We start from the raw sequence: 25,565 nt of genomic DNA, 5'->3' as shown, positions 1-25,565 counted from the left end.
AAGGAAGACGGCTTATAGTTAACTTCTCGTGTTATCGTATTACTTTTTTTGTGTCGCGTCATTTAAAATCACATCTTCGATTTCCTTACGTACATGTTGACTCATACTTTAGTCAGCACCGTTTAAGATCTAACTCGGAAGATCAATTTGCAATCAATCCTATTGTAATGAGCGGGCGCTTCGCCATTTCGCCGGATCTATGGTACGTTAAACCAAGTCCCACATGCTTTGGAAACATTACTCTATCTGTTAATAAGCGTTTTCGCCGATTAATGGGAAAGTGAAAATCGTAAGAGTGGAGTGAATGCCATACGACGGTGCTTAGGTGAATTCGTGTGAATATTTTTGCTGGTCATGCGACTGCAGGAAGAACTTGAACTTGGTGTATAATTATTCTTTAATTTTATTTCATATCGCTTTAATTTTCTTCTCAGTTTTTATTCCTAGATAAACGCAGGGGGATTCAGACCACGTACGGGTCAATCGAGGCTAGACTAGACAATTTCACTAGGGTGTTGGTGGCAGTGCTGTACTGTTGTGTATAAATGTTACAGAAGATCATAAGAGTTTTGCCCTTGATAGGTTAATTTAAGAACATAAAAGAGTTTCTGCTAGGGTTTTGACATGAAAATGAGAATCTCGTACTCACCCAACGGAGTCAAGACTGCCACTAAAATCCAGAAGAGCGTCTTTTAGGAGTTTCCTTTTGTTGCAAGTGTAACTATCTAAGTCATGCATCAAAAGAAAAGGGTTGTCCTAATGCTCGGACATTACGAATGGAACGTCTTAGTTGAGAATAATGCAGAAAAAAAAAATTAAAAATTTCCGTAAATTTCAATATATATATACACACACATGAAGAGCTCCTTTACAGGCTTTATTAGAAGACTGTTTAATGAAATAAAAAGAAATCGAACCAGAAATGCATACTCAAAATAAAGATAGAAAATTAGAGAAAATATCATGAATATCTCTAGAAGATATTTAAGATATCTCTTATAGTCTTAAACCGACACTGTGAACTTAGGTTAGGTATGGTGATTATCATTATAAGTACAGATGTTTTTTGGAAGCCCCTAGGTTTTGGTTCAGCCATTGTATGCTGTGTCTGCGCTGCAGGGTTGTGGCAGATTTCCCCCAACAAATCATGACGCGACGTGAACTTGCGATCGACATCAAGAGAGAGAATACCTTGGAAGCTATTTGGTAGGTCCCTGATGGGGATATTTTTTCTTTTCTCCCTCCTTTGGTCACATCATTCTTCTCTTTTCGGTTAATAATCGAGGGGCAAGACCGTAACTAGCTAGCTACACTGAGGAAAACTAGCATAGCAAGTCAACGACTTGGCTTCCTACTTAAAACTGAGTTCGCTCTAGGCAGGATTGGAACCTTCAACCATCGGGCGAAAGCACCGAACGTGTTCACCTCCGGATCAACCCCAAGGTGGGGTTGGTCATCCTATTTCGCAAGCATGTGTGTCTAGAGCCCATCAAGCTCTGATGATGGAAAATCCCCGTTCTCAAAGGGATCGTAGATCTCAATGTATCAAAGGTAAATTAGATTGAGTATCCTATCCATTTCGAGAAAGAGAATCAAAGTTATTCCGAGCTCCATGTAATGGAGTTAATGTAAAATACACCTAACGTGATGGGCAATCTTCTAATCGTGTCTAACTTAAGTAGTTTCCACTTGCGACTTTTTAACTACATGTCGATCATTTTCCTTAGAAATGAGAGATGCTATCGGCCCCAATAGATAATATGAACTATTATGGCAATATGCAATATTGCACAATCACGAATATGAAATGAGAGCGGTCTTGTAAGGATGTCATGTTCAAAATGGTTCACCGAGCAAAACTACTAGTAATAGGATCGAGTGGGCTAATGTTGAGATAGGTCGCCCATCTCCATTTCCTCTTAACAATTTTCAGAACTACTCGAAAATTTTCAAATTTGCACATTTTAAACAGGTTAGATTACCATATCAACGATTTTCGGAATGATTAAATTGTCAAATCATCAAAATGTTCATGATTAAATTAGAATAATTGAAAGGTTTGAGACTGAATTGGCCGATCTATAATAAGTTTATGATTTTTTGGATAATCTTTCGATGGACAAACTCATATCAAACAAGTTAAATGCTTTGGTAGGCAAGTCATTTCCTTTTGGCTTGTGCTATAGTCTTCAAAGCCTCTTATGTTTGTTTGATTGATGATCAAACATGTTAGGGGTTACGGTTCTAATTTGGCCTGAATTACGTCCTCTAATTATATAATTAGCTAGCTTATAACATGTCTACTTCTACGGGTTAGATATCTAAGTAGATATTGTGGCTTTAAGGATATCATAGCTTTTCCATGTTCAATTATTTGTGGGATTCCGACACTCTGACTACCAGGCATGGCAAGGAAAATTACACGTCACCAACGAAAAATCTAGTTTGACGATCTATTCTTCTAGTGCGTCGTAAATTTTGCAGTCTGACATTGCATTTGTAAAAAGCAAAGGTGATGTGATGTTCGATCTACCTTGCCTGGGTCATGGCTATCATATAAGGAAAATCATAAAAGGAGTTATAAATTTATTGGATTGGTACCAATTTACTCATAATCATTTTTTGACTGAAAAGTCATAATCACTTCAATTGAACCAATTTAGTCCTAAACCTTTTTGCCTTGGTACTAATTCATTCCATTCAGTCGATTTAGGTCGGAAATTGCCGACGTGAACACCAACCGTCCTACATGATATCGCAACCATTGACCTTGATAATTTTTAATATCTTTTTTTTTTCTCATTTTCTTATGTTTCCTTTCCCTTTTCTTTTTGCCGACGATCGGCCATCGACCATAGGCCATGGCCGACAAGGCCAACCCTCGCCCCAGTGAGGGCGGCCTCGCCTAGGCCAAGACGAGGCTCGTCATGGCCTAGCGGATAGCCGGTTCACCGGCAAACAGAAAAGGGAAAGGACAAAAAGGAAAAATAAATTTAAAAAGATTATTAAAAAATATCCACGTCGATGTCGCTCATGTCATGTAGATTGTAGAATAATCGACGTCCACATAAGTGATTTTTGGCCTCAATTAGCCAAATATATTGAATTGGTACCGATACAATACGTTTAGGTATTTTTTGGTACTTTTGCCCTATTATATGTGTTTGAATCTTACCATTCCTAAGATAATTACAAAACACTCTTTTCATGTTAAAACTTGGTTGAACCAAATCCCAACAAAGCCATTGAATTCGATCTTTCTTCCCAACGCCCGTGACGCCATCATGGGCCAACCTGCTCCGTGCAGGTTCATAGTTGCTTATGGCATCCGAAAGAGCACAGGAATAAAAACTTGACCGTAAGTTTATTAAACCTCAGATCTTTCACATTCACCTAATGATATAATCACCCCTATTAATTTCACTGAACGAAGGAACCCACCTAATCCTCAGTACCAATTAAAATAGACAAGCCGTGTTCAAGCACCATTTGAAAATGATCCGACATAGTGTTTAACAGATTACGTTATTTTGTGGAACAATTTTGTACTTTACCATTCTAATGAGCTACGTCAAGTTGAGCCGTTTTATCCGGTCTCTGCTCAATTTACTGAACTGGATGATCTTTTGCCTGAAATCTAAAAGCTGTTCCTTTTCTCTCCTTCTCATAAGACGGTTCTGAATCGATTTCTTTGAGAATCAAACTGGAGAGGCAAACTTCCAGAGTTCCCTCGCATGGCGAAGCTAGAGATTGAAGACGCAACCGATTCCATTTCGAGATAGCCAGACGGCGGAATTTATGATTAACTACGCGAGCTTCGCTTAAAAGTGGGGGTCATCAACATATTCCTTCAAGCAAGAGCTTACCTTACGTCGATGAATCGACTGATGAAAGAGACGTAGGAAGCCCCGAGTGCGTTCTTACACCAAAGAGTGCGAATTAAGCTTTGAGCGTTGTTGCTCTTTAGTACACGACCGAAACGATCCAACCAAACCAAGCATGGGACAGGTAAAGCTCACCAGTGGGTAATTAGGAAACTCGGCGCTAACTTGTACGCGTGCATTAAGTGAGCTCCAAAGAACTCGGTTGGCTGAATCAATACTGGCAGCTTGAATTGGTACATATTTACGAACCGAATGATAAGCTTCGCGCGCGCCATAATTTTGCTGGCTCTTCGTGATTCTGAACAGATGTAGTTGACAGTAATTGCCCGAAACGAGTTGAGGCAAAGAAGAGTGCGAAAGGAAATGGGGGCGTCCATGGAAGTTGCAGCGATGGATTGTTCATGGCGGCGAGAGAAGAATGGACCCGACGGTTGGAGTGACAGATTAGAAATCTCACGAGTGCTTGTCACGACGATTCAGCTTAGATACGCATCTTTTTTGTCTTTTTTACGTGGAATCTTTACTATGATTCAGAGATTCGTTGTGGAATCTCCATTGTCCGACCCTCACGCAGCCATTTTATGCGAAAAATACAAGATTGCGTGCTGATTGCAGCTATGAGAAGCGATTGTTGAGTACGTTTCCGCGAAGAGAAACCATTAAGATAATAGCCAGATGCTCCAATAATTGGTGAGTCAGATCGCTTTCTTAGGTTTTGTTGGGTTTCTATAAGTCCCGTCGCAAAACTACCAAAGGTTGTGCGGCTGGAACTTCTCTTTTCAATCCATGTTCATGGAGCTTTTAGCAGCAGCTCATCAAAGTACTGTATTAAATCTGACAAAGCCTGAAAAGATCCGAGGGTAAAATCTGAACTCAACAAAAAGTGGTTTGCTCGTTCGCTTAGCTTGGGGTGATCGATTTCAAAGTGGATAAATTCCAGATCAGAACCTACTATGTTAGAAGCGGTTCCCTATCTTTGGAACCTGCAACATACCATGTTTGCCTTGAAATCGACCTTGGAAGTTATTTCGTTTTTTCATTTCCAGAGTCTACCAAAAAGCTTATTTTCTTTTGTTTCGGTTTCATTTGTTACATCAAAGTTATATATAGCTCTAGGTAAAAGATGAACGAGGGTAAGAGAGCAAAGGTGAGTCAAGAACAAGCGAGGGTTGTGAGGCTCAAATGAGATAGGGCGAGCCGCGAGCGAGCGAGGAGGAGGGTGAGTTGCGAGCAAGAGAGATAGTCGTAAAGTGTCTGACTGAGTCCGGAGAGGACAGAGAAAAAGAGAAAAATAGAGAAAAGATGTCGAGAAAAAGTAGGGTTTTTAAAAGGCTCTACGAAACATGTTCCAAATTCGGTTCGATCTGTTCAAGAACGAGATCGAGATCGAGATCGAGAGAGAGAGAGAGAGAGAGAGAGAGAGTAGACCTACTTAGAGCAGTCAAAGGGAACATAATCGGTATTAATTAGGCTCGAGAAAAGATTTAAGGCCTGACGCTGACCCCAAACCAACCATTGATCCATTTTTTTTCGGGGCCTATTGGTTACTAGGCCCAATTGAGTTACCAGAAGGGTCGCATGTTTTTGGGTTTTTTCTAGGCAACATCAATATCGTCGCCTCATGCTCCGATGCAATCAACAACAAGACCAAGAAGAACAGTTTCATTTGTGAAAGAACAGAACGTAAAGGTTTCTTAACTTCGTATCTTATAGAAGAATTTCGAACTTCGTATCTTATGAAAGAATTTGGGGCAGAGATAAAAACCTGTAAAGTTAGAATAAACGTGAATTCTTCGTTTATGTTAGGAAATTACTACATATAGATTTTGTCTGCAGCGATATTGCTTGCAAGCCACCAATTTGAATTCCGAATTGGCATTCCACTCTCCGATTGATCATAACATCTTTAGACTTAACTTCCGCATTTCACCATTTGTAAAGTGGCAACAGTACTTGCGATTTGCCAAAAGCAGCAAATAACCGGATAACAAGTGATCCAACCATACATATCGTCTGAGACTCATATGAGGAAATCAATGCCTTCAGCTATAGTAAATAAATGATTAGAAATAAGGGCAAATGACACAAACGATCATGATTTTTGACCTAATATGCAATGTCATCCTTGAATTTTTTATTTATCCAATGTAATCCTTGAACTTTGGCCCAATTTGTAATATGATTTCTTAACTTTTTATTTATGTAGTGTGGACTATATGAACATGTTTAATGTTTTCGACCAAAAAAAAACATGTTCAGTGTTGTCCCCGATTTAAAATTAATGAAAGGACAACGTTGAACATTTTCATATAGTTCAGAATTACATTGAATATGTATTAAAAGTTCAAAGATCACATTGAATAAATTAATAATTCAAGGATAGACCACATTGAACAATTTAAAAATTGAGGAATTGAAATCACATTGCACGTTGAGCCAAAATTTAAAGATAATTTGTGTCAATATCCCTAGAAATAAGAAATAAGCAACAGAGTACATAAGAGTATTTGTCCAGGTCCCGTGCACAATGTCTTACTCGAACTGGATCAGCACTAGGAAAGGAAAGATGCATCGAGAATATGGTGGAAGGTTTGAGAGTCTGAGGGTCCACAATTAGCACTACTTTATTTTTTTTAATTAGGCGACAGAAGAAGCGACTTGAAGACGCCAGAGTTCTCCACTATCTCTTTTCCTCTTTCCAACGAGACCCAGAATAGTCTTTCCAGCTCTATATATAAGCCCCATCTTTGCTCGGCTCTCACCAGGAATCAACCTACAACGTCTACTCAACATTGCAAAATCATCTCGCTTTGCCCGAGTTCTCCGATCAGTGATCACAATGTCGCTCATTCCCAGCATCTTTGGAGGCCGCCGAACCGACGTCTTCGACCCATTCTCTCTAGACATTTGGGACCCTTTTGATGGCTTCGTCACCTCCTCACTCACCAATGTGCCCGCCTCAGCTCGTGAAACTTCAGCATTCGCGAACGCGCGAATTGATTGGAAAGAAACTCCAGAGGCCCATGTGCTCAAAGCGGATGTCCCGGGGCTGAAGAAGGAAGAAGTGAAAGTTGAGGTGGAAGAGGGGAGAATCCTTCAGATCAGCGGGGAAAGAAGCAAGGAAAAGGAGGAGAAGAATGATAAGTGGCACCGGGTTGAGAGGAGCAGTGGGAAGTTCATGAGGCGGTTCCGCCTCCCGGAGAATGCAAAGATGGACCAGATCAAGGCAAGCATGGAGAATGGGGTGCTCACTGTGACTGTGCCCAAGGAAGAGGAGAAGAAGCCGGAGATGAAGGCCATTGATATCTCTGGTTAATCCTGGAGTCTGTTGTGATAGTGCTATGCAATATGCAATGCCAAGAATACAACTCTATGAGTTGTGAATAAATGATTTGCCTTTGTTTGTGTCGTCGTGTGCTTTTGTGTTTTAGAAAATGCCAAAATATGTAATCAGCTATCACTTTTTTGGTGAAAATAATGTAAGCTGAATCGTTCAAGTTCTTAAGAAAAGTCCTCATATCTTTTTCGGTTATGTAGTATCAATGCAAATATGCAAGCTCAGTAAAACAGACAAGGTAAATGGAAAAAGGGGAAAAATGAAAAAGGAGGTTCTATATTTTTAGAGTATTGTTGGAAGAATCTTTTCTTGTCTTCAGCTTACAATTCTAAAGGTCGTATTTAAATGGGTCCGACCTTAATCAAGAGAGCAAAAAATCTCCGCATCAGCTCTTCCTTCTTGCTTCAGCACTTCTAAATAGATAAGCTACCACCAAAACTCCAGAAGAGCGCAAATTTACTTCACCCCTATACTACATGATCTGAGAGATCAGAAGGTGAACCGTGATCCTTTCACCATACAATCCCAAAAGGTCAGTGATAGCATCCGTTATAAGCAGGCACAGCTCCTTATGTATCAGAATTGCAGTAAGAGCAACAAATTCAGGTCACTCACGTTGCTGTGCTTCCAGCGTTAGCAGAAGCATAGGTTATCTGTTCATTTATGACAGGAAATCTCTAATGTTCCCCAGGATGCCCTTATCATATGGATTCCGGAACGTCAAACTAGTGGAACTTTGCCCTAGATAAGCAAATGACGAAACAGTTAAAGACAGACAAAGAATCTAAAAATTTTGGAAGAACCATCGAGCTGACGGAATAAGAAAAGCGCAAGTAAATTTACCTTGTTCAGATTTAACTTGGTGTTGAAACTCTGGATACTTCTTCCAGTTTATCTGAAAAGATGCATGCAGGATGATGGGTACTACAGAATTCACCCAAAGTTTAAAACAGAAAAATATATGTTCAAAGGAAGGTGCCCAACTGATTGTGCACTTACCCACTCATCAGTTCTAATGTTGAAACATATGCAGTATATGTGCCACATGAAAAATATACCCTGCACAACACAAACACAATATATGCTTGCAAAGTACCATTATATGTTACAAGAAGTAACTGATAAGAAACTCATACACAAGCAAAAAGTAAGACCTGCCATAGCAATTGGAGCAGAGAAAACAGCAATCCACCAATGACCAAGTCTGCAGCAATACTACTCTGAAGCCATAAAAAAGATGGTTTTAGAAGATCACTAGGTCATTTGACGACCCCATCAGACTTTATATACTTCAAATGATGCTCAAACTGCAATTACTAACCTCCAATCCAGTTTGGTACAGAATTGAAGATTTAGAAGCAACTGACAGTCAGCAGACACGTGCACAAGACAGGAAAAAAGAATGTGTGAAAGGCCGGAAGATGAATCATTTCTAACACGCAAAGCATCAATAGTGGAGATAATGATCAGCTCCAAGCCTGAAAGGTGAAAAAGAGGAACGACCTTTGCTCTTTGACCAAAGGTAGCGAAAACAGCATGCAGAACTATTTATTCAATTCTTAGAATGTACACAGCAGTTAACTTCTAATTGTCCTACACACTGATCACAGCTTTGGAGCATTTCCAACATGAGTAAATACTGTGTGCTGGGTCACCTATCCAATCTCTAACATCCAAACAGAAAAGTAACAATTGTCCTTCAGGAACCTATACATTGATTAAACCTTGATTGGATGAACATGGATGCCTCCTCACGTACCCTAATTCATTTAAGACTATCTCAGCATTAAATGACCAATTTCTCCGTCTGTTCATCAATTAATCTGCAGATAAAGATTCTGCCAAATAACGAGCAGTACCAGCAGTTATAGGGAGTAGCACTGGCAGATACACAGATGCAAATGATTAGCTTGGGAAATTTAAGGCTATATATTTTGGTCTAATATCAAAGGTTTTCTTTTGTAATCTAGGCTCACCTCACCTGCATAATCATTCTAACCTCTGCTCAAACTCCAGGGGGGAATGTCCCAGTGATAATTTAATGTTCATAAAGAGTTGGATAGAGTCAGGCAGCATAAGCCAAACTTACACTTAGATGAGCAGGCCACAAAAGAAGACTCGGTGATAAGAAATCCAGCCAAAAGAGCCATGAAAAGGAGATAGTTATTCTGACCTGCATAGTAATGCCAACACCAATGTGATGCTGAGGAAACGTGCTTCATGATTACAAGTAAGAATGATGAATTATTAAGTAATTGTATCAAGGAGTCTCTTGAAAGTTCAGTTGCCAAGTGGAGCTTATATTACCTATACAATTTCCAAACGCAGGGCAATGGTGGTCAAACCCTTTGATATATGCCTCGCAACTTCTACAATATCTTACTCTTCCCATCAAAGAGATAGTCTGAAAAAGAAGACAGGGCAGACAACATTTGAACAAACGAAACTTTAAGTCCTCTGCACGTATGGGATTGCCATTTAATTGATCATGTGCTACTGCTAAGTAATGGATGGAATGAGTAAATTAGAAAAAATAGACCGCAACCAAGTATAATCACATGTTTAGTGAATTCCCAATTTTCAGTACCTCACTGACTTCAGAGATGGATCCTTCACAAAGTTCGCTTGATAAGGAAGGTCCAGGTGTTACACGACCAGGATCTCTCTTAAAAATACTGTAATTGTAGGCGCGATCATCAGCATGGAACCGGTCACCACAGATATCAGCAAAAGCGTGTAAATAAAAACAGGTCAGAATCAATGGATTTAAGCACGTAAAAACTCAAAAGCTGGAGGAATGCAAAACCAACCTGCAAAAGCCAATTATAAGCATGGCAACTTCTCCATGGAACAAAATATCCCTGAACAGTGGAATCGCTGCGATGGAAAGTAAACAACGATGAGCCAGGATGTCGTGTTCTTTAAGTTCCTACCTGATTATATTGCAGGAAATCCATGATAAATGATTGGACAATACGAACTAAAACACCTATCCTTGGATAAAAAGAGAGTATTTGATCCATATTTGTTTGACTTGTCAGCCAAACAACGCTACTCTATTGGAAGCACCGAATCACACTCCAACAAAAAGGCAGTTAGTAAGGAACTTAGCATCAATTTAGAAGAAGCTAAGAGAAACTGTTCGCAGCCCGATGGATACAATCGTTGCCAATCGTAATGAAGAGTCTCGTGCTGTGCACTGCTCAACCATACTAACCAGCCGCTGACCAAAGTCCGAGCAGGATGAAGAAATACCTCGGAGGACAGTGGACACTGCTCCGATTCCCGCATGATCACGGGCGTAGAACAGTTATCGAACTAAAGAATACAAATCATATCGAAGCCATGAGCTGCTTATTTTACAAAAGGAAGAAGAAAATCACCTTCTCTGACGACGGTCACATAGATAGCCCATATGTATATAATACTTAGAACAACAAAGGCAGGGGCTGATGCAGAGACTCCTAGAACTCGCCTGCACCTCCCTCCCAATCCCAGAACCACCACGAGCACCAGAGCTGCACAGGACAAGCCAGCGTGCGATCGCATCTCGCAAAATCCAAACTATGCACAGAGAGAGAGAGAGAGAGAGAGAGAGAGAGAGAGAGAGAGAGAGAGAGAGAGAGACCTGAGAGGGCGAGCTGAATGAGGAGTGGAGAGGTGTAGAGGAAGCGAGGAATCAGAGCGAGGGTGAACTGAGTGAGGAAGACGGAGATGCAGGAAGCGATGCAACGTCCGATTGAGCTCGTGCGAGTGTCGCGCTTCCTCTGGTCGTCGATCTCAGCCATTTTCTGCTCCGATTCTTCTTCATAGCTCCGGCAAATACTCGCGCAGGACCGCCTCGGACGCCATTTCAACAGGATGAGGTGAGGGAGGGAAGTGGAGCTGCGGAAGGCAGAGGAGCGATGGACTCTCCTTTTTCACTCGAAAGCGGAAAAAGAAGACTCGCTTTCAGACCTTTTTGTAGCGCTTCCGCAAATTAAATTTTATTTAGGCAGACGAGATTTCCTAATGTATTAAAGAGTAAACGAATAATATCAATTTCCCCGTCTTTCTAACATTCAATTTTGACCCCCAAAAAAAGGAAAAATTTCAAATAAGAACCTCAAGTCATCTCAAATAAGAATTTAGAGTGATCATCATTTTAAATAAGAGTTTAAAGTGCCTTTTTTTTTATCTCAAATAAGAGCCTGAAGTGGCCATAACTGTTTTAACTAAGGATATTTTTGTCAAAATATAATTTTAACCTAATTTTTAACTAAACTAAAATAAAAGTACAAATGTAAACGTAAAACAAAAACAAAAAAAGGAGAGATACATGTGGGAGGGCAGCCCTCCCACATGTATCTCCTTCCTTGCTTTTTTTATTTTTTGAAAAACAGAAAAAAATAAAAATACAGAAAAAAAATAAAATAAAACGACAAAAATGTACCTAATCCATGGTGAGTCGGGCCCTTTTTTGATACTAGTATGGCCACTTCCGACTCTTATTTGAAACAATACATACTTCACACTCTTATTTGAAATAATGTCAATTTCAAACCCTTATTTGAGAATATGAAAGGACATGGGCCTTTTTTGAAAATTTCCAAAAAAAAAAAACACTCAATTTATATTTTAACTTTTGACAAAAATGTGAGTAAAGGGGTAACCTTTTTTGTTGAAAAGTTAAAATAATCCGGCCATGCATATTTTGATGTTTAGTTCTTTTTTGAGATAAGTACACTAAAAACTCTATAACTCATCATGAGAGTGCAATTGAGTCCTAACACTTTCGAAAGATGTAATCAAATTATAAAACTTAATAGGAAAGTGCAATTTAGTTCTAAAAACTTTTAGAAAGAGCAATCGATGTAAGGACTTGATTTATAAGTTTGCACATCTTTTGAAAGTCTTAGGATCTATTGCATTTTCTAACAAGTTTTATGATTTAATTATTTTTTTAATTAAAATTTAATTACACTTTTGTAATTAGTTTTAAGGCTTCTAACACACTTATATTTTTTTTTTTGGAAAAAGCCACCAAAAACCCTAAACTATACCCGCCGTGACACATTTACCCCAAATTTTTCTTTGTGACACAAAAAACCCTAAACTTGTATGCATGTGACACATTTACCCTAAACTTGTGCTCGTGTGACACATTTACCCCAAACTTTTTGTTGTGACACTAAAAACTCCAAACTTATATTCGTGTGACACATTTACCTCAAATTTTTGAGGTAAATGTGTCACACGAATATAAGTTTAGGATTTTTTATGTCACAAAAAAAAATTTTGGGGTAAATATGTCACACGGGTATAAGTTTAGGGTTTTCAATGTCACAAGAAAAAGTTTGGGATAAATCTGTCACATGAGTAAAAGTTTGGGATTTTTGGTGTCACAAAAAAAAGTTTAGGATAAATGTGTCACAGTTGGCATAGTTCGGGGTTTTTGGTGGTTTTTTCCCTTTTTTTTTAGATCCGAGAACTTTTTATTGAATTCGAACTAGGCTAAACGCCACGGGAAAGGTACAAAGGAAGTCCAAAAGAACTAGAGGAGGAGGAGAAAGCTGATTTCTTTGAAGGGCCCGTGGCCGTCTCGTATTGGCTTTGGCTAAATAATTCGCCATCAAGTTGGCCTCCCTGTAACAATGGGCTAGTCTAACATTAGAAGCGCTCGTATTAGATAGAGACAATCTGACTTGACTTCGGAGGCTCCGTGACTTCCGGTACAAAAGTGTTTTAGGCTGCGTTTGGTCGTCCATATAAAACTCGGGATATGATATGTTTTATCCTATCCCGTGTTTGGTAGGTGTCCTGGATAGTATAATATCGGATATTGGGGGATATAACCCGGATAAAAAAATCCGAAGGGAGGGGGTAGGATAAGGTCGAATAGGATTTCTCTTATCCGTCATATAAAAGCTAACTTTTAGAATGATGACAACTTTCTTGTCTCATTTATTTCTATTTTCATTTTATTATTATTTTTTTTTTTGCAAAGAGATTTGAAAATCTAATAAAATGTGTATATTTTCAAGTTTTTTTTTGTGTGTATGAGAACGTTATTTTTATAGTAATAAGATCGGAATATTTCATGAGTATCACGTAGGGGCATATATGTCTTTTATATTGATATACGGTTTCTACCAAATGCAGGATATGATAGGATATGAGAATATCCGACTTTAAATCCGCAGTTCACCAAACAATGGAGAGGATATGGCCAAATCCCTAGATCTCTTATCTTATCCTATCAAATCCTATCATGACCGTAAATCCCGACGACCAAACGCAGCCTTAAGGTTTGAATTGAAGTAGAGCAATGGCTCTAATCTCGGCTACAAAGGAAGCATGAACTTATCTTGCAAATCCCAATCTGGACGAATCTCGGCATGTGCTTGCGATAGAGCCATCCGATGAGTCCGATGTAGTATCTTGCATCGTCTTCTTCTTGTCGTTCCATCTCATAAAAGTTGACGACAACTGCGGCTCCAATGGGAGACCTCTTAGATGGATATTTTCGACGGGAGTAATTTCGCAACAGATGGAGTTTTCTCTTTCGAGTGAAAATTGGTCATTTTTTAGTGAGTCAGTTTCATACACATAGTAACTTGCAAATAGCGTCATGTTGAAAGTGTTTGTACAAGAACCGATATTTGATAATCGAAATAGAAAGTGTTGACTAGTCGATTTTTGGTTTCGGTATAAGTACTTTTATTGGCATATTCAATTTATAAGTTTGGACAATCGACAAATTAAATCAAAGGATAAGTTTAATAGGTTATTTGTAAATCCCCTTGTTGACTAGTGAAATTTTTAGTTAACCTATCCAAATAAGTCCGAAACTAATGAGTTAAGAGTTTCTATTTATAATGTTCTAACGTACTTTTTCTGGTTCATTTGCCAGTCAAATGTAAGGTGCGCGACGGCACGGTGTCGGACGGGATCATGGACAACTTTACTCGTAGATGAATTTTTTAAATTAAATATAAACAATCAAAATGTTGATTGCAAATAGTGATGTTTTCTTCCCAGCACCTTTCGCGTATCCGTACAGGCGTACAGCGACTACAAGTCCAAAGTGGCTAAACTGGGAGAAGCCAAGCCGAGCCGAGCCGAGCCGACTGGCACTAAGAGTCGCTCGGACCGAGTCATGCCGACTCCGAGTCCGTGTCAGAAGGACGAAGACCAAAAGAAGGGGCTATCAATCCACCACCACCTCCCCGCAAAGAGCCAACGTGAGCCACGAGTCAACACGTCCCATGGGCCATGGCCCACTCCAGTTGGTCTGGAATCTGACGTCTCGCTTGTTTCCTGATTTCCACGTGTACGGTGGATATTCGATTCCCCAGCTTAAAGTCCGTGTACGCGTGGTACGGCCACTCGCGTCTGAATTATAGCTGCTTAGCTGTTTAAGAATCTTCGACGCTTTTTTTTTTTTTGGGGTTGATTTCGTGGATATCGGTCGAGCGCTATGCAAATCTCTAAAATTCTTCTCCGCCTTCGACGATGAGTTTATTTGAAAATATTCTGATCAACTATATCTGTGCAACTCTTTTCTCCCTATTTAAGTTTGTTCTAGATTTGAGAACTATTCTATTATGACTTAGATATATAGATTTGAAATTTACATGATATTATTTGTGTCTTTTCAACCTATTGATATTGTTGTTGTTGTCTCTATATGGTTATGGTGTTGGGCACGCCAAATATGATCACGCACCACCTTTTGACAAAGGGAAAAATTACACTTCTAACGTCAAAAATTATGTATGAATATCATTTTGGTGTCAAAAGTTTCAATAAGATCACTTTAGTGCATCCGACAAGAATTTCCGGCCAAAATTACAACATATCATTAATAATTATTTTTTAATAAAAAATGACGTTAAAAAATAAATCCACTTGGGCCGCCACGTGGACCTTTGCACTTTAAAATAAATTAAAATAAATCAAATTCAAATTTAAAAATTAGCTAAAAATTAAATTCATTTAAAATACAAAACTTTATTTAAAATAAAATTAAAAATAAGCTAAAAAATTTAACAAAAAACTTAAACTTAAAAAAAAAATTCTAAGTAGAGAACCAGGCTTAAGCCCTCACCATCGCCGGCAATGGCTGGCAGTGATGGGGCATGGCCAAAGGGGCTCAGCGACCCCCCCCTACCATGCCTCACAACCATCGACCATTGTTGGTGACCCTCACTGGCCATGCCTTGCCGCCTGTAAAAGTTCATCTTTTTTTTTAGTTTTTACTTTTTTTGTTAATTTTTAAACTAATTTTACAAATTATTTTGAAAAAATAATTTATATTTTTTATTTTTGTAAACTAATTAAGTTTGTATCTTTATTTTTAGTATTTTTTAAATTTTTACCTTTTTTAATTGTTGACTAGACATCGTAGGAGCCACGTCGCCTTCAAATAATAATAAAATAATGTCACGTCGGATTTTCGGCTAAGCAAATCGAACTTGGCACCGAAATGATCATTTTTAAAAATACTTGGCACTTAAGTGATCCGATTGAAACTTTTGACACCAAAGTAATTTTCATACACAACTTTTGGCACTAAAAATGTACTATTCCCTTTGGTAAAGCCGTAGTCATTATAGATAAAGATTTCGGCATGTGCTCATCACTAATGATGATTCAACAATGATGGATCGCAGATTGTGTTATGATGATTTGAAAAATCTCTTCTTATGGAAGGAAGGGGCTGCTATAAAATATACCAAATTAATTTACTTTTTAGATTTGCACTATATTGTAATGCTTTGTGATTAATTTTATTTTGAAGTTATGTATATCTTTTTTAAATGAAATGTAATAAAAATAGGGAAAGTTTTTAAATAAGGGCATGAAGTAGATCTTGTTTCAAATAAGGGTCCAAAGTGCCCTATTTGTTTCAAAGAAGGGCTTGGCCAATGGCATTTTCGTCATTGTTTTAAAAAATTTCCTTTTTATATTTTTTTTCTTTCCGTTCATATTCGATGGTGATCGGTCTCATGATGGCCCACCGAGATCACCGACGAGGGATGAGTGGCCTTGCTTGGACTCGTTGAGGTGAGGTTGCCCTCGATGGCTACTGGAGAGGCCTCATCCCGCCCAAGCGAGGTCTCTAGCCATCAAGGCGAGCCCGCCCTTGACTGCCGCGAGGGACGGCCTCGCCCCACCCAAAGGTGACCCTTGCTAGGGTAGGGCATTAGGGGTGTGCATGGTCCGGGCCGGTCCGGTCCCCGCATGGAACCGGGGACCGGACCGTAGTCCCAGCCCCCATATTTTCGGGACCAAGGACCGGGCCGGGACCGCTGGTCCTGGTCCGGGCCGGTCCCGGCCTGGTCTCGGTCCCGACCCAAGAGGACCTTTAACTATTGAAAATCTAGTCAACTTAATAAATTATGCCATGGTAAAAACATAGCGACTCGCTATGACTTTTATGATCGACGAACTTGACCAAAATGTTCGAATTCAATATCAAATCCAGCCATTACATGATAAAAACATCACCAACCGCACTCAAAAAAGCCTGCAGGGAGAAAAGATGACCAAAAAAAGATGGAAAATAAGACTAAAAAGAGAGTCTTGAGGAAGAGAGTGCGACCATGCAAGGTTGGGGAAAAAAATGGGCGATAGACTTTTATTATTCTGTTTTGTTTTTAATTTTTTTTTGCAATTGTATATATTTATATATAAATAATTATATATTATTAGCGGTCCGGTCCGGGCCGGGCCGGTCCGGCCCCAATGCAAGAAACCCGAGGACCGGACCGCCTAGTCACCGGTCCCATTTATTGGGACCGGGGACCGGACCAACCCGGCCGGTTCGGGCCGGTCCCGGGTTGGTCCGGGCCTATCCAGTCCCGTTTGCACACCCCTATAGGGCATGGTCGACCACCTCGCCAGCCCTCACAGATGGTCAGCCATGAGATCGGCTACGAGCGAAAATGAAGGGGAAAAAACCCACCCATCTTTTTTTATTTTTTGGGTCGGACCCATCTTGTCTGACCCAAAAAAACCAAAAAAGGCCCCACCCATCTTTCACTTCCAATAAGATCGGTTCTAAACAGGCGTGGGCGGGCCCACCTCTAGAGAGCACGCCGTAGAAATTTCGATTTGCTCAGGCTCAGCCTTCTTAACCCGATTAGTTTAACCGGTCCAACCAACCCAACTCAAATCTAAATCCATCTTCTTCTAACTTCTAACACGCAATAACCTAACCTCAGCCGAGCCGAGCCGAGCCGACTCCAGTCGTCTCATCAGTTCTGCACTCGGCTAGGAGGGCTAGCCAATTTTATTTTTCTCTTTTTTTTTGGTCGAAAAAAAAGCAGGTTTTGCTTGATTTTTCCAATTCTCTCTGACTTCCAGACCTAAAGAGCTTTGCTACCTCTCCCTCTCTCCCTCTCAAATGGAGTCCGGCATGGCCTGCGACAGCGATGACCTCCCATCGCTTCGACCTTAGCGCACGGGAAGCTCGCGTACCTCTTAATAAAGCCAACAGCTTCGTTCCTCAGAGACTCTCGCCGGGAGTGTGTTTTCTTCTCCGCCCAATTCGGAGAGCGAGTCATGGAGGAGGACAAAGGAGCGTTGGCTCAGAGCGTGATCGACGCAGTCAACGAGATAGCTTCCATCTCGGGTTACAGAGGCACGATCAAGAAGCAATACTGCAATCTGGCCCGGAGATTGAAGCTGTTGACTCCATTGTTCGAAGAGATTAAGGACAGCAAGGAGTCAATGCCCGAAGGGACGATCAGAGCTCTCGCCTCTCTCCTGGGAGCTTTGAGTTCCGCGAAGGAGTTGCTGAGGTTTGGGACCGAAGGGAGCAAAATTTACGTGGTGCGTGCCGTTCATTTCGCGCTCGCAGTTTCTATGTGCTCTTTGGGTGATCGATTGTTTTTGGTCTATTGGATTCTGTTGCTCCTCCCTTAGAGTTCCGAGGAACTTTCACATGTCAAAGCCATTTTGAGTGGTTTGCACGTTGCCCTCACATCCCCATTCATGTTGCTTTGATGTCAAATTTTAGTGGAGTTTTGCCTTTTCTGGGGTCAATTCTGGGAAAAATTCAATTGAGAGTCTACAATAGGAGCGGACCATTGCAACTTAGCTTGAATAGAAGCTCCTAGAGGTAGAATAGGTGGTATTTAATACATTTTTGCAGATAACTAGTTAGACGCATATCGACCAAAGGTGTCACACTGTCTGAGGACAGAAGATGCAAAATCAGAGCGATGGTCTTGGTTATAATCGGTAGTATCAAATGCCAAGAGGAGCGTCTTGTAGATTTGTTGTTAACATGTTTGGCCTTTTTGAAGCATGGGCTACATCTATGAGCTTAGTAGCTTATGATGATAGTGGAAATTGCTGACGCTCTTAATGGCTGAGGTTGATTTATGGTTCTGGGTGTTTGGCATTGAAAGACCAGGAGGAAGGAAGAAGTTGATTCTTCCTTACAATTTCAGTGGCGTTGCTTCTTTTAATGCCTTATGCCTCAACTGCATGAGAATATCCTGCTTGTTATAAAATTTTATGAAGATTTAGGCAGCTTTCCAGAAATTGTATCTGTACAGTGAATTGGCATTTGGGAAAGAAGGGTTGCAGGGTTGGTAGTTGGAATATCCATCACTGAGTTGTGTTACCTCTGTAAATTCTATGAAGTCTCTCACTGAATGAAGTGCAACCACATTTGTGTTTGTACCAGTGCAGCCCCATAAAACCACTCTTTTCTTGCCTCTCTCTCTCTCTCTTTCTCACATTCAACTGGTGATGCTGAGTGTCAGCCAAATGCAACTTTTCTAATTGCACTACAACAGGGCTTGCATACACGGTTATACACTTATCTGCTGTTAAATTAGTCATTCAATTTCTCTGGATGAAGGATCAAAGAAGGGCTGTCTAATTACTGTAACACATGATTCGTTCCATGAATTTAGTCTTTTGAATTTTCATTTCTCAAACTATATTTTTTTTTCCACTCCTCTTACAGGTCTTAGAAAGGGAGCAGATTATGAATAAATATCATGAGGTGACCTCCCAACTGGAACAAGCTCTAAGTGGAATTTCCTATGAAAACCTGGACATATCAGATGAAGTCAAGGAACAGGTAAGATTTCATCCTTGAAAGCTTGTTCTTTTCAGTTATCCGGGATGTGGTTACGGTTAAACTATGTAGTGTGTATTTATCTGGTTAAGTTGACATAATTTTTGTGGAATCTCCTTGTTACATATACCCTTACATATGCTGGTTAGTACTAAGACTGACAAATTGGCCATGCAAGAGTGGAACTTCATCTATTTCAAACCTTCTTTATCGCCAATATTACATATTAAGAATACTTCTCTTGCAAGGCATTGGAACTCTTAACTTTCAGTTTTTAGTTTCGATACTTCAATGAAGAGTATCTAACCTTTTGGCTTCCAGGTTGAGCTCGTCCTTGGACAATTTAGAAGAGCTAAAGGAAGAGTTGATTCACCTGATGTCGAGTTGTATGAAGAGCTCTTAGCCCTTTATAACCAGAGTAGTGACACAACCTCGGAACCAGCTGTCTTAAGGAGATTGGTTGAAAAGCTAGAGTTAATGAAGATTGCTGACCTTAAGCAGGAGTCACTGGCTCTACATGAGATGGTTTGTGCAAGTGGTGGAGATCCTGGCGAGAGCATTGAGAAGATATCAATGTTGCTGAAGAAAATTAAAGACTTTGTGCAGACAGAGAACCTTGACATGGATCCGCCTACTGGCGAAAAAAATGTTTTTCCCAGTTCCAGTGGGCAATCATCAGTCGATAACAATCAAAATACACAGGTCATCCCAGATGATTTCCGTTGCCCAATATCCTTAGAGTTGATGAAGGATCCTGTTATCGTGTCAACAGGCCAGGTACATGCATTACTGGTTCTTCCTGCGTTGTGGGGTCATGACTAGGTTGCACTTTCACTATCATGGGAATCCTTAGCAACTCTAGGATCTTGTGTTAGCATACGTTAAAATCACCAAAGTGCAAAACTTCTACTTTTGAGCAGGCTAACACATAGTACGATATAGACACAGATTTTTCTGCCCACCCTTGCCTGCAGGGATGCGCCTAGTTTTTTGGTTTGCGCATAATCACAGTCCTTATGTACTGATCACTCTTTTTTCTGCTGCAGACCTATGAACGCTCATGCATTGAGAAATGGCTGGAAGCGGGTCATAGGACATGTCCAAAGACACAGCAAAACCTTTCTAGCACAACTCTTACACCCAACTATGTCCTTCGCAGCCTTATAGCTCAATGGTGTGAGGTTAATGGCATTGAGCCACCCAAACCACCCAGCAGCTCTCGACCCACTAAAACTATCTCAACCTGCTTCCCTGCTGAATGTGCTAAGATTGAACTTCTCCTGCGCAAGCTTGCATGTGGGAATCCTGAGGAACAGCGGTCAGCTGCAGGTGAGATTCGCCTTCTTGCAAAGCGTAATGCAGATAACCGTGTTGCCATTGCTGAAGCAGGTGCAATTCCCTTCCTTGTACGCCTTCTTTCAACTCCCGACTCGCGCATCCAAGAGCATGCTGTCACAGCACTTCTCAACCTTTCAATATGTGATGAGAACAAAGGTAATATTGTCTCCTCTGGAGCCGTTCCAGGCATAGTCCTTGTTCTGAGGACTGGGAGTATGGAAGCGCGGGAAAATGCAGCGGCCACACTCTTCAGCCTCTCAGTTGTAGATGAGTATAAAGTAACAATTGGTGCATCTGGTGCAATTCCTCCACTCGTGTTGCTTCTAAACGAGGGAACCCAGAGGGGGAAGAAGGATGCTGCAACAGCTCTTTTTAATTTGTGCATTTATCAAGGTAATAAGGGGAAGGCTGTTAGGGCTGGCATTGTACCCACACTGATGCAGCTTCTAACTGAACCTGAAGGCAGTATGGTGGATGAGGCACTGGCTGTACTGGCGATATTAGCCAGTCATACTGAAGGGAGGGCTGCCATCGGTGCTGCAAAGGCAGTGCCAGTTCTCGTAGAATTTATTCGCGTTGGTTCTCCTAGGAACAAGGAGAACGCGGCTGCTGTTTTGGTGCATCTTTGTGCTGGAGATCAGTATCATCTGTTAGAGGCAAAGGAAATTGGAATCATGGACCCACTGGTGGAATTGGCACAAAATGGCACGGACAGAGGGAAGCGGAAGGCTGCTCAATTGCTTGAGCGATTGAGCCGTTTCATTGAGCAGCAGGAGGAGGCTCGGGCACAGGCCGAAGCCGAGGCCGAGATTCTGGCACAGGCTGAAGCCGAGGCCGAGGTTCAGGTACAGAGTGAGACCGAGGTCGAGGTTCAGGTACAGACTGAGACTGAGGTTCAGGTTCAGGTACAGGCTGACATCGAGGCTGGGGCCGACACTCAGCCTTCAGAGCTGCCTTTGACAGCAAATGTAGTTGATAACGATAACTGAAGCTATGCGTCACCTCCTTTGTGCTTTTTCTTCGTGATTGTGATTTGATTTTGACTTATTCAGAAGTGTTTTACGTCAAAGGGGGAGGTGGAAGATCGCCTGCCCACCTGTGAAGCAAGTAATTCATTGGTCTGTGCCGTTTTGACAACGAATGGATGGTGAAAGAAAAGCCGCGAGTTCTGATGTGTCCGACATTGATGCAAATGTACTATTAAAGATGTAAAACTGGGATCATCCTCTACCTTTTTAAGTGGAAGGGATGTCATGTATTCTGGTATTATTCCTTCATACGGGATTTGTATTTCTTTAGTGGTGGCCCTGTGGAAAGGGGAAAAACCATGTGAAAAAAAAAAAGAAGTGAAATGGAGTTTGCTTCGAGCAGGAAGATCTTCCCTACCATGCAATTTGGAATAGATAGATGGGCGTCGTCGTCCGAGAAAGAAGGCCGATGGAGTCTCTAGAGCTAAGGAATGGAATCTGTTTAACGGTGAATAGACATTTTCTTTAGGACGAGAATACCCATCTGATGGTAGTTCTTTCACAGTGAACTAATGGTAATATTATAAAAAAAAAAACTAATGGTAAAAAGTTGCGAACAAAATGTGGCATGAATGGAAAAAAAAAAGGTGTGGCACAGTTAAAACTTGTGCGTATTTTGGTCGTCCGACTTCTGGTTACAATAGGTTTGACTAACATCAATTTATGCGAACTTGGGTTCTGTCGCATGTGTATGTCTTTTTTATGATGGCATGCACATTATATGCTTGACATGAGGATCATAGAATAACGAAATTGGCCTAACTGTAAAAATCTACCAAAAAAAAAGAAGAAGAAGAAGAACTTTCACCCTAATCTTAAATCTGTTCATTAACCCTCCGTGTAAAAATTCAAAAGTATGTGATGCATATTTTCATTCATGACCCACTTTAAAAAAATCCCACAACTAAGTTAAAGGAAGATTTTACATGTAGGTCGTGCTGAATCTGCTACATGTAGATTTTTGGACGATTAACGTCAATTTTTATATGGATGGGTAGCGCGAATAGATTTGAGATAAGAGCGAGAGTTTATGATTTTATTTCAGGCAAGAAAAGAAAGGGTTGGAAATGAAATTGAAATTAGATCCGAAAATTTAGATGATGTTTTGGATAATTAGGCCCAACAAAGTCAAAGACCTTTTTCTCCCTCCATCAGTCTGCTCCAATTACGAAACTGAGGATCCAGATTGCATCTGCATGGCACTCTCTCTTCACCGCTTTTCGCCAAACACGTCGGGTCAAAAATAGAATTTGTCGTGTGCTGACTGCTGACCAAATAGAAAAAGGAAGAGAGAGTGCAACTGCAATGGTCAGAGAGAGAGAGAGAGAGAGAGAGAGAGAGAGAGAGATAATAAAGAAATCGGGGGAGCGTCCGTCTGCATCTGCATCTGCATCTTATTCGGTGCGGGAAATTGGGGCTGCGATTTGGAGGTCGCGCCGAACAAGGCGGCGCTGATAGGTGGCGGCACCTGATCGTATTCATAACGCCGTAACAACACGACAAAAGCTACCCCCAAAACTTAACTCCGTTCACGACCCAACTCCTTCGTTTATTCATTGATTGGCGTGCGGGACAAATAGTTTTGCTATTCATAGTTTTCGAAAAAAAGAAGAAGAAGAAGAAAAAAGATGGAAAAAAGCAGAAACCCCTCAACTTTAACACAATTTCTTATGAGTTTGTGTACTTCATATTTGAAACATTCCTTTTGCTCATTCTTCGACCATTTCGCTTTTAGCTCTTGCATGGCAACGATTCTCTTCCGAAAATGTAATTTTGATTAGAATTGATTTTTTCCGATTCAGTTTCTTGTATGAGTTTTAGAGAATATCGGAACTTGTTTGGTAACTGTACAAAATTAACTTGTTAGGTCAAGGGAAAATGATGAGAGAACCGAAAGGGAAAAATGAGAAATGTGGAACTTCATACTATCTTGTATTTATGAAAAATGATTCTTTTTTTCAGAATCAATTTTTTTTATTCTTATTTTTACTCCAAAACTATTCTCGAAAATAGAATCGAATCGAGTGTCATTTACCTTACCAAACATGTTTCTCATCATTTTTTTGTTTCGGAGAACAAAATCAGAAAATCGAATTCGTTACCATGGATGCCCTAAATCTCCTCTAATTTCATACTAAGTAAACATCCCATTTTGTTTGCGTATCTTGGGACTAACACATATGACATGACATTCTCCACATAATACTCTCATTTATTGGCGCTCATCATGTAATATATTATATCCGTTCGCATCCTTCATACCGTAAATAATTGTACATGCACACATTGATAGTTGGTTATTCGTTTCATTCGTAACGCATTTCGCTGGATAGTGATTGCGGCAATGTTTCTGTATAGACAGCAACAATCATGTGATATATAAATATATGTACTAGGGGTGAGCAAATCAGACCCAATTAGACCGGATTGGTAGTCCGATTCCCGATTCTAGAGGACGGAGGTTTAGTTCTCGATCCTTAAAATTAGAATCGGTGGCCGAGCGGTCCAATTTTCGGTTCTAAGGGTATAGGACTGGATTGGATTGGACCCTCCGGACTAGATCGGTCGATTCTAGTTTTTTTTTTTGTTAAATCTTTTAAACGTAACCCTAAATGTAATGTTTCCTTCTTTCTTTCTCAAACTTTCTTCCCCGTGGCCTCTCTCTCTCACGTCTCATGCAATCACGCCTCACCCTTCTTTCTTTCCCAAATCGTCACCTCTCTGCTCGAAGGTTACCCGTGCTTTTCTGTGACAGGTGTGAAATTGAAGGTCATGTGAACAATTGTTGTTGCCATCTCCCGCTACCAGTTACTTCTTCGTTCTCATGATTCAGTATGCTCTAATACTTCTTTATCTGCTCTAAATGATTTTTCACAGTAACATTGCCTTAACATTTACAGCAAAGCCTTGTTGCTCCTGTTACGTGTGAAGACATTAAGGAGGTTTTGCGGTTCCGTGAATGGGGATAAGCACTAGGATCAGATGGCTTTTTGGTCTTCTCTTTTACTTTTGCTTGGATTGTTATTAGTAAAGGTTTCTGTGATGCAATGTCTTGTTCCTTCTCCTCTTCGAAGCTATTGAAGAAAATAGATTCAACTGCTATTTCTCTTGTTTGAAACATTCTTTTTGCTCATTCTTCAAGCATTTCACATTGCTTAAATCTCCTCTAATTTCATACTAAGTAAACTTCGCATTTTGTTTGCATATCTTGGGACTAACACGTATGACATGACATTCTCCACATAATACTCTCATTTGTTGGCGCGCATCGTGTAATAGATTATATCCGTTCGCGTTCTTCTTATCACAAATATTGTGAATGCACACAATGATGGTGTCACGTCATTAGGCGAATGGTTATTTGTTTCATTTGTAATGCTTTTCGCAAGATAGTGATTGTGGCGATGTTTCAATATAAACAACAACTATCATGCCATATATATATATATTATAGTGTAATGATGAGATGACCGTCCTCCGTAGAATGGCGAAGTGACGGTTCTTTGTTAGCCACACATTTTCTTTAAAAGAGAGATGGACCTGAGTTTTGCTTTGTGTCCCAACAACGCTCTTAGACTTTTATTGGAGAGAAGAAAAATTTGTGATTGGCCTCCGACCGTCAAACAGTCAGGCTAGCAACACCCTAAATTAGCTCTATACACTCTAAGTTTTCGTACAAATATGCCTAGCAACATTCACATGAGCTAGATGATCGGATAATTATCTATAATACCTAGATTATTCTTTCTATGTATTTTACTGAAATAGACCCATGGTGATTTTAGATCAACTGTTCAAGTAATTAGCCCGTGAAAGTTGCTTACATGATAGCCCGACAAGATCGTCGGTTATTTCTCATCATCTATCTACACACCATTACCGCGTGTTTTGCTTAAAGC

The 25,565-nt window shown here is 40.3% G+C and overlaps 3 protein-coding genes across 9 annotated transcripts; 2 read left to right on the top strand and 1 right to left on the bottom strand.

Annotated features, from left to right (window-relative positions):
- Positions 1–6,638: 6,638 nt before the first annotated feature.
- On the top strand, positions 6,639–7,388 carry LOC115745947 (17.4 kDa class I heat shock protein-like). Its single transcript, XM_030681592.2, has one exon. It carries the CDS (start codon positions 6,724–6,726, stop codon positions 7,198–7,200), a length of 477 nt encoding a protein of 158 aa, XP_030537452.2. The 5' UTR covers positions 6,639–6,723; the 3' UTR covers positions 7,201–7,388.
- Positions 7,389–7,484: 96 nt separating this feature from the next.
- On the bottom strand, positions 7,485–11,121 carry LOC115745943 (palmitoyltransferase ZDHHC12-like). 5 transcript variants are annotated; one of them, XM_030681584.2, is made up of 11 exons: positions 10,850–11,121; positions 10,605–10,739; positions 10,032–10,098; positions 9,809–9,935; positions 9,529–9,625; positions 9,311–9,394; positions 8,543–8,583; positions 8,376–8,441; positions 8,221–8,280; positions 8,065–8,116; positions 7,485–7,962 (listed from the first exon to the last, which is right to left on the bottom strand). In XM_030681584.2, the coding sequence occupies exons 1-11, from the start codon at positions 11,007–11,009 to the stop codon at positions 7,883–7,885; spliced, it is 969 nt and encodes a 322-aa protein (XP_030537444.1). In that variant the 5' UTR covers positions 11,010–11,121; the 3' UTR covers positions 7,485–7,882. The 5 variants fall into 5 exon arrangements, 4 of the variants coding, with proteins under 4 accessions (XP_030537444.1, XP_048137080.1, XP_048137082.1 ...); XM_048281123.1 differs by having other exon boundaries at positions 9,809–9,896; XR_007198883.1 differs by lacking the exon at positions 8,543–8,583 and adding an exon at positions 8,877–8,885 and having other exon boundaries at positions 7,882–7,962; positions 8,380–8,439.
- Positions 11,122–17,551: 6,430 nt separating this feature from the next.
- LOC115745934 (U-box domain-containing protein 13-like) lies at positions 17,552–21,915 on the top strand. Of its 3 annotated transcripts, none has more exons than XM_048280380.1 (5): positions 17,552–18,039; positions 19,187–19,303; positions 19,622–20,077; positions 20,347–21,441; positions 21,502–21,915. In XM_048280380.1, the coding sequence occupies exons 1-5, from the start codon at positions 17,770–17,772 to the stop codon at positions 21,625–21,627; spliced, it is 2,064 nt and encodes a 687-aa protein (XP_048136337.1). In that variant the 5' UTR covers positions 17,552–17,769; the 3' UTR covers positions 21,628–21,915. The 3 variants fall into 3 exon arrangements, with proteins under 3 accessions (XP_048136337.1, XP_048136336.1, XP_030537429.1); XM_048280379.1 differs by having other exon boundaries at positions 21,472–21,915; XM_030681569.2 differs by having other exon boundaries at positions 17,553–18,039; positions 20,347–21,915.
- The last annotated feature ends 3,650 nt before the right edge of the window (positions 21,916–25,565 follow it).

The sequence above is a fragment of the Rhodamnia argentea genome, chromosome 6, assembly GCF_020921035.1.
Source record: "Rhodamnia argentea isolate NSW1041297 chromosome 6, ASM2092103v1, whole genome shotgun sequence".
NCBI lineage: Eukaryota > Viridiplantae > Streptophyta > Magnoliopsida > Myrtales > Myrtaceae > Rhodamnia > Rhodamnia argentea.
Note: the sequence above shows the minus strand (reverse complement) of the source record. Positions and strands in the feature narration are given on the sequence as shown.